Consider the following 13224-nt stretch of genomic DNA (forward strand, 5'->3'; position numbering starts at 1 on the left):
CTATAATAACAAGTGATGCTAATGGTTGTTTCCTGTGATTCATTAATGTAGTATTGTATTATACTATATTAATGAACACGATGTTTGGATAGACTGTATCATTTGTTGTGGTTTAATAATATTTGTATTGCTTGATTTGACTGTATGATATTGTATAATAACTTGTAAGTCTACTAAAATACCCTTAGCTCTTAATTAGAAATTAGTTTATATATATTAATAAAACTCAAGTAGAGAATAAAATAAGAACTTTAAAAAATAAGTAGATAGTGAGTGAGGGTGGTGGAGGGGTGGGTGGGATGAGGGTGGGGGTAGTGGTGGTGAGGGGTAATGGGTGGTTGTGGGATGAGGATGGGTGTAGTGGGTGGTAGGGTGGGGTTGGGTGGTGGTGAGGGGTAGTGGGTGGTGGAGGGGTGACATCCGTGGTTGTGGGATAAGGGTGGGGGTGGGGTGGATGGTGGGAGTGGGGGTGAGTGGTAGCGTGGGGGTGGGGTGGGGTGGGGTGGATGGTAGGGGATAATGAGGAAATGAAATATGTAACCACGGAAAAATCATCAAATTCGTGGTTACAAAAATTTGGACTTTTCATGGTTATATAACCATGAGAGAAACCACAGGTTTACAACACCATACCATATAATTTTAAAAACAATAGAAACAAACATGATTTCATACAAAACTATACATTAATGAACCATGAGAAACCACCATCCAAACAGGGGGTAACAGATGTTTTCAACTTATGCAACTTTGGTATTAGTAGTTCCAAGTATTGGCACTTGTAATCAACAGAAACCGCCGTCCACTTTACCTTGGTTAAAATAGGACTGAAATTAAAATGCTATCCATAGATAAAATACATAAACATGCACTTACAAGAAAATGTCTAAAGAGTTCTATTTAACAGATCGAAGCGACATACAAGTAGAGTTCTCAAAGAAAGGAAACATCCTTTCAGGAAAATCTTCACCTAAAAAAACTAAGCGAAGAAGGGTGATTTTTCAGAATGGCTTTAACAATTGACAAAAACTTTGAACTAACCCTCGCTCCAAACTATTCTATATCCTCATTTCTTGCATCTTTTCAGCAGTGTCAATGGAGATTTTTTAGAATAGCTTACAGCTCATCATGGCCGTCTTCTTCTTCTTCCGATGAAGCGCCACCTGGGGCACCACCTGATCGTTGATAAACAGCTGTGATGATTGGGTTGCAGACTGCCTCGACTTCTTTAAGCTTCTCATCATAATCCTCTTTCTCTGCGCTCTGGTTGTCATCTAGCCATTCGAGGGCTTCTTTCGTTGCCGTCTCAATCTTCTCCTTCTCATCAGCTTCCAACTTGTCAGCTAGCTTGTCCTTGTCGTTGATTTGGTTCTTCATGTTGTACACATAGGTTTCGAGGCCGTTACGGGCATCGATCCTCTCCTTTACCTTCTTGTCTTCCTCGGCAAACTCTTCTGCTTCACGAACCATACGCTCAATCTCTTCTTGGCTTAGGCGGCCCTTGTCGTTTGTAATGGTAATCTTCTCTGCTTTTCCAGTTCCCTTGTCTTCTGCTTTGACATTCAAAATACCATTGGCATCTACTTCAAATGTCACCTCAATTTGTGGGGTTCCCCTGTTCAAACAATATCAAGATTCCAATTCAGATCCCAATAGGAGTCCAAAAAGTTGTGTGCAATTAAGAGAAGAAATATAACCGACCTTGGAGCTGGGGGAATTCCAGTGAGATCAAACTTTCCAAGATTCCTACAGTCCTTGGTAAGACTCCTTTCACCTTCAAAAACCTGTCATCAAAATGTGGGGAGAAAACCAGTGAGAATCAGAGCATAAATTAATGAACAGTTCTGGAACAGTGAGCTAATAGGATTACACAAACATGAAGCAAAGCAATACCTGAATGGAGACGGTCGTCTGTTGGTCTTGGTAAGTGGTGAAGACCTGGGACTTCTTGGTTGGGATAACAGTGTTTCTAGGGATCAATTTGGTCATGACACCACCAACAGTTTCAATACCAAGGGTGAGAGGAGCGACATCCAGGAGAAGAATATCTGCACATAAGAAACATGCCACAATCAATCACTAAAAGCTGCAAACTCAACCATTATCAAAACCAATAAGCAAATTATGGCAAGAAAACTGATTAGATCATGTACCTTTAGTTTCGTCTCCACCCTCTCCGCTAAGGATACCACCTTGAACAGCAGCACCATAAGCCACTGCCTCATCTGGGTTTACACCCTTGCTGGGCTCCTTCCCGTCAAAATAGTCTTTTAGGAGCTGTTGCACTTTTGGAATTCTGGTGCTTCCACCAACAAGAACTATCTCATCAATCTGGTTCTTTTCTAGCCCAGCATCGTCCATTGCCTTCTTCACAGGTGCCATTGTTTTTCTGAAGAGATCATTGTTCAACTCCTCAAAGCGAGCACGGGTCAATGGTTCAGAGAAATCAGTACCATCAAATAATGATTCAATCTCAACACGGACTTGGTGCTGGCTACTAAGGGCTCTCTTGGCACGCTCAGCTTCTCTCCTTAGCTTGCCAAGAGCTCTGTTGTCCTTGCTGATGTCCTTTCCATGCTTCTTCTTGATCAACTTGATGAAGTATTCCATAATCCTTTGATCAAAGTCCTCACCTGCAAGAAATATGGAACGTTTAAAACAAACTCTAAGAACAGTCATCTCATCAGATGACAGTTCTGAAGCTTCCTCATTGACTTGAAGAATGACCACCTATTCCAATTTACAATCAGCAGTGTCAAAACCCAAAACTATGCCTCAGCTTATCATGAAAGATCCTCCAAAAAATCAAAACCACTAATGTGCAATCAATAAAAAAATCATTTAGCATGTCATTCATTAATATCAAGTTGTGAGAAGAGAAGCCCATTAAAAGCTACAATCACGACACCCTAATAGCATTATGGTTAGCAGAAGTTTTTGGTCATAAAATTGTAGTGTAGTATATCTCAAATTTCAATTGTTTCTATACCATAGATCCTTACCTCCAAGATGGGTGTCACCGTTGGTTGAAAGAACCTCAAACACACCATTATCAATGGTCAGAATACTGACATCAAATGTCCCACCACCAAGGTCAAAGACGAGAATGTTCTTCTCACCACCTTTCTTGTCCAGTCCATAGGCAATGGCTGCAGCTGTTGGCTCATTAATGATTCTAGCAACGTTTAATCCAGCAATAACACCGGCATCCTTTGTAGCCTGCCTTTGTGCATCATTGAAATATGCTGCAGAGACAAAAAATAGTTAACTCTCAATCATCACGGAAAGGAAAAATGAAAACCAAAAAATTGAACAGCTAGGACTTCATAACAACATACCAGGAACGGTAACCACAGCATCCTTAATTTTCTTCCCAAGGAATGCTTCAGCTGTCTCCTTCATCTTTGTCAAAATCATGGCACTGATTTCCTCAGGACTAAATACCTTAGTTTCTCCATCCTGGATTTTGACTTGTATGTAGGGCTTTCCATCCTTGTTTACAATCTTGTATGGGACCAGCTTCATATCCCTCTGTACTTCCTTGTCTTCAAACCTGAAAAGCATCTCTAAGCATGACAAATACGCAATCATAACAAAACATATGAAACTAATAGAGATTGGCCATTACTTTCTTCCAATAAGCCTTTTAACATCAAAGATGGTCCTTTCGGCGTTGACAGGGGCCTGGTTCTTCGCAGCCTCACCAATCAACCTCTCAGTATCAGTGAATGCAACCCATGATGGTGTAATACGGTTTCCTTGGTCATTAGCTATAATCTCGACATGACCATTTTTGTAAACCCCAACACAGGAATAGGTTGTCCCAAGGTCAATTCCAATAACTGTTCCAAGTTTGGTAGCCTCCTCTTTTGCATTGGAAAGTGCAGAAAGACATCCTGTTTCAAGGAAAAGAGTAAGATAACAAATGACACTCACCAGATTCTGTAAATTCTTTATGAAACGCATTACATAACACAGCAGCAGAAGGTGTGTGCATGTATGTGTGTGTGTATCTGCACTATCAATCACTCAAGCAATCAACTAATACATATCAATCCCAAACTAGTCCGGCATAGCTATATAAATCATTTGCACCTAATCTACTCTACTCAAGTCAATGTACATACTTAAAAAGGGCCATAGAACATAGATAAGCTAACAACATAAACTAGCAACTTTTAGCATTTTTTTAAGAATGGTAACAGTGAACTTTTAGCGTATTTAAAGGTTCACTCAGCTAAATTAAAAAGTTACAAGTATCCATAGGCAATAACAATCCTTATAAATGTGCAACATCCAGAACCACAGGCCATATGCATCCCAAGTCGGTAGCATTCTAGCAAGTATAAATTCGAAACACCAATATTGATAAGCTTGTTGCTCCAAAATCAGGAAAAATACATATGTGAAGTTCAGGATATGTGCAATGTCACCGTGACAGTGACCTTGTTTCCCTATTTCTGGAGTTGAAATCTAATCTAGGGTAGAAACTAGATTAAGATACATGGATCAAAGCACATGTGTGAGTGAACCGACTACCTTTGGCATGGACAGGTAATACACACACTGGGACGAATTTATAGGCTAAAATATGGGGCACCTGAACCCGTGGTCTCTCTGCAAAACTAGGTGTTTTATGTATATATTTAAAAATTAGTATAATATTATCTGTTGGCACCCATGCTACAAGAAGGCTAAATGGTGCACTTGGTTGAATGTTGAATACTTTTCCTTCTTTTTAGTGGTGCACCCATGTTCTAGAAATCCTAGATACGCCTCTGACACACACCATGATCTAACATACTAGATCAGCATCTGATAAGATGATGTAATTCTACAACTTTTTATTACTCAAAATTGCGAACAGGAGCAAATCGCAGTGAAAATACGATGAATGTTTGTGAATATTTACAGATAGTATAGCACCTAAACACTAATTTCATTCCAGATTATTTCCACTTGACAAAAACCACAAACATCTGAAATTCTCAATGTAACTTTCAATCAAACATTAAACTGTCTCCGTCCTACACTCCAAAGTGAATCCTCGATTTCCATTCCAATACTAAACAATTTGTCCATTAAACTTAATCGAGGAAAAACAAACAAGCGATATCATCAATCACACAAAACACCATACAAATCCTCAAACAGATGTGACATTGCATGAGTACTATAACCAGATCTACAACTAACACATCAAGCATGCAAATCTACAAACACATACAAGAGTCAATTTGACTAATTTTCAAAGCTAAAATGTATAGATCAACTCAATATTTTTAAAATTAAAATTTTAGATATTCAAAAAGTATAAATAAAGTACACTATAAGATGTAATTCTTCTCATATTAATATGATGAAAGACATACATTTAAATTTATCGGTCAAAGTTCACATAGTTTAAAATCTCGAAGAAGGACTAATTTTCAAAGCTAAAATGTATACATCAACTCAATATTTTAATTAAAATTTTAGATATTCAATAACAATACCTAAAGTACTATAAGATGCAATTCTTCTCAAAACAATATACTGAAAAAATACATTTTAAAATTATTCGTCAAAGTTCACTTAGATTGGAACGTAAATATTTTCAAAAATGGACATAGATCGTAATTTTCCTACATTTATATACACAAAAACTAACAGATCTTCGATCTGCTACATTTTCACCACTACATCAAACATAAACAAATCAAATCTCACAAAAAAAAAAAAAAACAGATCTAAAAGCGAATAGAAATGCGATTTTTACCAAATAAAACGATCGCTAACACGACGAGAGAATTGCCTCGCCTCATAGCTTCCTTAACGTACAATACACTATGCTCTATGTACAACACAATGTGATCCGTTATAGATTCTTTTAAGTTATTTGTTTCAGTTGTGAAGGAAAGAAAATGAAGAGCTTTATATACTGTTGAGAAAACTGAAGAGAATTGAGTGAGATTTGGGCTTTCGATCAATACCCGAAAGTTTCGGGTTCAACAAGTGACATTGTACATGTCATTTTGATGACGTGGACCAATAGGAAGAGGAGTGTGAACTTGTTGCGCCAATGACGGTTGATCTTGTGTTGGGATGATCAACGCCGTTGATTTCATTTTTTTGAAACGTGTTGGGATGAGATTGTTTTGATGGAATGGATTTAGGCTTTTTGAGAAAGGGATTTCAAGTAGGCCTTAGGATCTCATCATGGAGAGAAATAAGTTGAGAAAATGTTCAAAATGGTGGCGTTTAATATGTAGGCTTTGGTTTTATTTGGATTTTAATATATAAATCAAATGGAAATATTTTAAAGAGTGATCAGTTTGATATTAAATTATATATGTAAAGATTATTGTTATTTTTGCTATCAAAATAAACGAAGGCTCTCGACATGTGCATTGTACGTTAATTGTCAAACGATAAAACAAATGTATTGCTCTCAATAGCATAACCCATATTAAAACCCCTAATCTTACCTTGAAAGAAGCATAATTTTTTTTTTCTTGTTTGCGATTGATTTATTTGGTTAATCATGATCAGAAAGGAATTTTTACTGAGAAAGTGTCTTTTCGTAATTGCGCTTGCTTCAAGAAAAACTAGAAGAATCTAGACTTTTGTTTTTATAAATGTTGTGCGCGTTGTTTATTTGATGGTAAAAGGATCGTTAGTTATAACGCTTGGGGCCAAAGTGGTTACTTTTGAAATGCATTGAGGATCATTTCCATTATGTCTCATATTAGTAAATCTTCTAAAAATGCAAACTTTTCGAGATTTATAAAACACAAAAATCTAACCTTCACATTGAAAATTTGTAAGTAGTTCCCCCCGCCATTAATTTTGAATTTATCAGCTAGTTCTTGGTGAGAAGATTAACATTTATGGAAAGTTAGAATCGATTGCCACAAAATAACTTCAATGTAGTTATTTTTCATATATTACTAGCTTATGTTTTTATTGCCGTCAACTCAGGCAATAAAGTTTACTAGTTCGTATGGTAAGTTCAACTAGACTCCAAGTTCATGACTTATTGCTTTTTATTTTAATATTTTCTATATGATACGATAACGAAATCTTATATATATTGCAAGTTCAAATAGTACATACATACAAAAAAAAATACTTCATATTCACTAACTTATGCACTTGCTACCTTCAGCTCAACAACTTTTTTGGTGGTACTGATAACTAATGTATATGATAAATTCTAATTAGTGTTGTCATACTCTATAACAACCTCCAAAAATCCTACATATGAAAAATAAAGAGAAATGTTGATATACAAGGAAACAATTACACCTTAATGACATATTTTAAAGTTGTGCGAGCATAAGCTAAAACATAAAGTATTTAATAGCTTAAGTTGTTACATATAATATTGAAGTCGTTATAAACAGGGGCGACCTTATCATTCAAGTGAATTTAGGCGAATTCAATATCGTTGAAGGGTGTTGGGCAAATCTTAATGAATATGTTGAGTACCAGAGGAGAATGGGGTGTGTGTAACATTTCATATAGACGATATATGAGGAAACAAGTCTTAGACCCATAGTAATGCGATTTAAGCCCTACGAGCTTAGACTCCATACAAATAATATCGTTAGTGGATTGAGCTATTACATTAGCATTGCCATCATAAACAAACATCAATTATTTACCGAATCTCCGAATATATTATGCGAAGTAAATTAAAGTTGATGTCAATTTTTTATATATTAAATTCAAAACAGTCAACTCGTTCTCGTCAAAATTTGCGAGAAAACAAAATGATTTTGTTTTGAAAACTTAATTGGACCAATTTTTCTTGGAGATAATATTTTTAGATGATCACTCAATAAGTCACTCAACTATGACTAGTTCACTCAGAAAATCATTCAACTTTGTTTTCTAACCATAAAGTCACTTAACTATTGGTGTTTCACCTACAACGTCACCCAACTTATTTAAGAGCCTGTTTGGATAGGCTTAAAATAAGCTGCTTTTTTTAAGCTAAGCCAAACGGGCCTAATTATTTTTTTTTGGCTTATTTTAAGCACAAAATGGCTTATAAGCTGGCCAGCCAAACACTCAAAAAAACTGAAAACAGCTTATAAGTTGTTTCAGCAACTTATAAGCTAAGCCAAACGGGCTCTAAGTGATTTTTTCATTAAATTTTATTGACAGAATTTTTTTATTTAAATCCAAAATTATGATAATTGTGCCGGACCAATGATACGAGCTTTCGGAATCCAATGGAATCTCCTCTTCCTTTTCCTTTAGGATAGGATCCTCCTTAGTCCTTTTTACATAACATTCTCGGTAAACTCCACCTAAACTGAGATTCATCAGTTCGATCATTTAGTTTGTGTCCTCAGTTCTATAGCCTTCAAGAAAGGATCAAGCCCCTATTCCTATCGGTTGAGTAGCTCAAGCTCCAACAAGTGTATCCGATCTTGTAAAAAATATAAAAGTACCCATTTTAACCATTTTAGTGACTCAACCCACTTGACCCAGCCATTAAAAATATATTGACCGAGACCTTTTATTTTACCATCATTCCCTTCTAAATCATCCTACAAAATTATGATTTCAGAATCGTAGCAAACAGATTAAGTTTAATTTTGCATTTACATGTTATTTTGTCTGTTTTCTATCCAATTAGCAGATTGTATGAAGTCACAATCTTGTACATGTACATCTGGCCATACTAATGCAGACCACTTGTATGGCTGCAACAGTCAAGTTTCTTTTTTTTGAACAGAAAATTGAGTTAAAAAAGATGTATGTAACTTAACAGAATTCATCCCCGTAACTTGGACATCAATTGTAAGTGCATATTCAATTTATGCACAATTATGACAATCCATACCAGGTGCATTTTATGTGCCAATAAGCCTGTATTGATTGAGGCTCCAGAAAACGAACTTTCTAGTAACTATATTTGACAGAACATCCATAGCTGATAGGATATAACTTAGGAGGAGCAAATTCTGATTTTCATCAACGGCAATTGAAAGATTAATACTTGTAAAATAATACTGTATAAATTGAAAATATGGCATTTAAATTTCTGCTTACAATTTTGTAGGATGATTTAGGAGGGAATGAGGGTAAAATAAAAGGTCTTGGTCGATATATTTTTAGTGGGGCGGGTCAAGTGGGGCGAGTCAATGAAATGTTAAAATGAGTATTTTTTATTTCTTACAATTTTGGCTTTAAATAAAAATCTCATGTCAATAAAATATAATTAAAAATCTCTTAAAAAGGTTGGGTGACTTTGTAGGTGAAACACCAATAGCTGAGTAACTTTTTAATCATCATATATATATATAAAAGCAGGACAAAGGCCCGCTGACGTGGCAAGCCCACAGACCAGGAATTCTATTTATCTATTTTGCTGTTTTTTTTTTGCCTTTTCCCCCTCTTTTTTCATTTATTATCTATTTCCCAATCCGTTTCTTTTCCCACCCCAACAGTCGCGTCTAGTCTTTGTTCGTTCTCAATAGTCACTTTAAGCACAGAACAGTTGCTTCTTCTATTTATCCCCGTCCTCACAAAGGCACATCATTTGAGATCAACTGCCTAATCTGCTGGGGAGGCAATTGCGGAGGATCAGATAAATCATATATATATATAAAAGCAGGCCAAAGGCCCGCTGACATGGCAAGCCCACAGACCAGGAATTCTATTATCTATTTTGCTGTTTTTTTTGCCTTTTCCCCCTCTTTTTTTCATTTATTATCTATTTCCCAATCCGTTTCTTTTCCCACCCCAACAGTCGCGTCTAGTCTTTGTTCGTTCTCAATAGTCACTTTAAGCACAGAACAGTTGCTTCTTCTATTTATCCCCGTCCTCACAAAGGCACATCATTTGAGATCAACTGCCTAATCTGCTGGGGAGGCAATTGCGGAGGATCAGATAAATAACTTGGGACCTTTTGAGACCAATTGCCTGACCGTCACGGTCATTGTCGAGAAACTCGAATGCTGTCACCAAGTAGTTCTCTTCCAACAGGACATTCTTGACGCAATTGCAGAGGGACGATTGGTCTCCTATCTCTAACTGTACATCCATATTTTGTTTCAAATTTGATCAATACAATGACATCGGTGGAGGAAATTTGGCAGAGCCACGTAGAAGGTACGATGCAACAAACTGTACAACGTGCATTGAGGGGAGAAGGGCGTTTCGCACACCTCTTTCGGTTTGATCCACTTTTTCGTAAGCATTATGTTCTTCATTTTGCCAAATAGTTTTAAAAGCTCTTCATTATCCCTATTTCTTTATTCAGGTTTGAAATTGCTAATGTGAGTAAACTCACACGCGGAGATAGAATCGACAAAATGTACATTTTGCATCGTCAATTTGCTAAAAGATGACCCTCTAATTCTCTAATCCTAAGAAAGAGAAGGGTAAAGGAGCCATTATGTCATATATGACAGTAAATAATATTTTCGTGAAAAGTTAGTAGAAAGTTGGCAAATGAATTCTCAAAGCACCAAATAAATTTGAGAACGGGATGTATTACTACTCACACCTTTATGAACTTACCAGTTACGATTTCTGCTGTTGCGCAAAAATTGAGGCTAAGTTTTATGTGTCGATCTTTGTGGCAATGTGTTCACCTTTTTCTTCTAAGTCATGGATTAGATGATGATCATATTTTGTTTTGGGATTTAAATGAAATTGGTTATGATTCCCATTTTTATGTCTAAAGAAAGTGATATTTTGAGTGGGGGAGGGTGCTGGGAGCGAAGTTTGTAATCATGAAAAACACAATCGTTAGAGAGTTATAATTTACTATCATTCGGATTTAAACGAAAATAGTCTTGAATTTGATAGTATAGAAAGTTTTGGAATCAAAAGGAGCCTCAACTATGGAAGATGCCACATAAATTTTACTATTACCTAAATTTTATATATATAAATTTTGTCGAAGCTTCTTGATTAGTTGAAATATTTAAGGACAAAAGAGCTATTTAGCAATCTACAAGCTCTTAAAGAAAGACATTGCAGAATGGAGGTTTATTCCCTTTTTGTATCACTCCCTCCATTATATAATAAATGGTGTTTTTAGCTTATGCATACCCCTTAAGAAATTGCTTACTCTAAAAAAATTTTGAGTGTTTTTACTAACTTACTCCTAATTAATGCTTAGAAAAAAAGAAGTTATTTAATGATTCTTGATTATAAATAAGGGTAAGTTTGGAAGAATAAGATCAATTTCTTCTTGAAATCCTAAAACACCACTTATTATGGAATAGAGGGAGTATGAATTTATTATTTTTTCATGGCCGCGCGAAGCGCGGTCATATTAACTAGTTAGAAAATAAAGTTAGTGACTTTCTGAGTGAACTAATCATAATTGAGTGACTTTTGAGTTAACTAGGCATAGTTGAGTGATCATCTGAGTATTATCTCATTTTTCTTGAATTCTAAGTAAACAAACCACACCCCGCCCCACCTGGTCCCGTCAGAAAATATGGCAAATTGTTAAAGAAAAAAAAAGGATTTTGGGTAATAGGATATTTTTTTTTTGGTCAGATTTCTAAGAATAAAACAAGCCTTTCTGGTCTCTCTAGTATTTTTCTATTTCTAGACTCTGTATTTTAGGCCTCCACTAAATAATAATAAAATAATTGGCCCACACTAAATTCGTAACCTAGAAATCTAGAATAAACGTTTACTGGTTCCAACCAGTACGCGCATGAAATAATTATAATTTTATTGCTCTAAAAAGAAAGGAAGCGTGGGAAAACAATTGTGGGGGCAAAAGTTTTTGAAATTTGAAACTTGCGGTTATCCTACTGTAATTATTTATCTATTTCAGTTGTATATACTAAATCGTGTAAATTTATTATAGTTAAAAAATTTAATAAGATAAGAATAAATGCTAATTAATCATATGATTAAATATTAAAGTACTATCTAACACCATATTATGCTTTTGTGGACCTAGTGTAAAGACCGGATACAATACACACTAAGCACAAATTTTGTAAAACTGGATAATATTGAAGTTAATGTTATAAATATTATTATTTATTATGGATGTCTATCTTTAGCAGAAATTTTAGGGTTTGTGACTTTCGCACGAAGTTAATTTTCTTCTATAAATAGAGATGTTTTCTTCATTATATATAGCCCTGAATAAAGAAATAAATATATCTCCTCTATTCTCTCTTTGTCTAAAATATTGTTCTTGCTTGCTTTATTATTTTATAACACGTTATCGTGCTTCGTTATCAGCACGAGACTCTAGCCATCATCTCGAAAATAGGTGATATTCTTCCTAATTTTTATCTCGCATATGATTCACCTGGTATGTTTTTGATCTTTACTACTTCACCGTGTTAAGTTTACATGTTATGATTTTATCTGGCAGTCTCAAAATTCCTTTGTTTATACGGACACTATATGATGATAACAATTAATCGGTTAACCTGCTAAACTTACTGTTTTCTTAAGTTTCCAGTGAATGATTAATTAAACTTATGCTATAATATGCCAAACTTTTATAGTGCAATAAATTTGGTATGCTTCTTGTCAGACTAATATAGAATGGCGTTTAAATATGTGAATAATGTTTCATAGATGTTCACTCCAACTATTTATTTATAGACTAGTGAAGTTAAGATCTACGTTATTAATAGTTTCATCTACAAAATGCTTTTCATTCGTTTTTGATCAATCAAGTATGCTAATAGGTACTACCACATGTATGTAGATTGAATGTACTTCCTTTGATTTTACGCATTTATTTAAAATCATGGTCTATCTAACGTGAAAACAAGGATGACAATTATGTGATCCATATATTTATCACTGTGTGGATACTTAGGATATATTGCTCAATGCCTATATTCTCAATGCCTTAATACTCTTAGTGGTCGTTTGGTTTAAGGTATAACATGGGTTATACCGGTACTAATTTTTATACCACGTTTGGTATAAGGTATAGATTTATCCCGGGATTATTTTATACCTTGTACCAAACGTGGTATAAAAATTAGTGCTGGAATAACTCAACTTATACCTTCATAACCCACTTATACTGGTACTATTTTATACCATCTTTCAGATGGTATAAAATAATACCAACAGATGGTATAAATTAGTCCCGGGATTGTAATCCCGGGACTATTTTGACCTCAAACCAAACGACCACTTAGTTATCAGCAATGAACCCGCGGCTTTGGTTAATTAAAATTTCTGTCTAATATTTTATAATTAGTTGGTATAATAAAGATTAAGGAT

The 13224-nt window shown here is 35.2% G+C and overlaps 1 protein-coding gene across 1 annotated transcript; it reads right to left on the reverse strand.

The window, feature by feature from the left end:
• Window positions 1-828: 828 nt before the first annotated feature.
• Window positions 829-5915, reverse strand: LOC132634742 (luminal-binding protein). Its single transcript, XM_060350781.1, has 8 exons — window positions 5759-5915; window positions 3629-3896; window positions 3339-3553; window positions 3003-3245; window positions 2154-2633; window positions 1894-2048; window positions 1702-1784; window positions 829-1615 (listed from the first exon to the last, which is right to left on the reverse strand). Exons 1-8 carry the CDS (start codon window positions 5802-5804, stop codon window positions 1117-1119), a joined length of 1989 nt encoding a protein of 662 aa, XP_060206764.1. The 5' UTR covers window positions 5805-5915; the 3' UTR covers window positions 829-1116.
• Window positions 5916-13224: the final 7309 nt, after the last annotated feature.

The sequence above is a fragment of the Lycium barbarum genome, chromosome 4 (genome assembly GCF_019175385.1).
Source record: "Lycium barbarum isolate Lr01 chromosome 4, ASM1917538v2, whole genome shotgun sequence".
NCBI lineage: Eukaryota > Viridiplantae > Streptophyta > Magnoliopsida > Solanales > Solanaceae > Lycium > Lycium barbarum.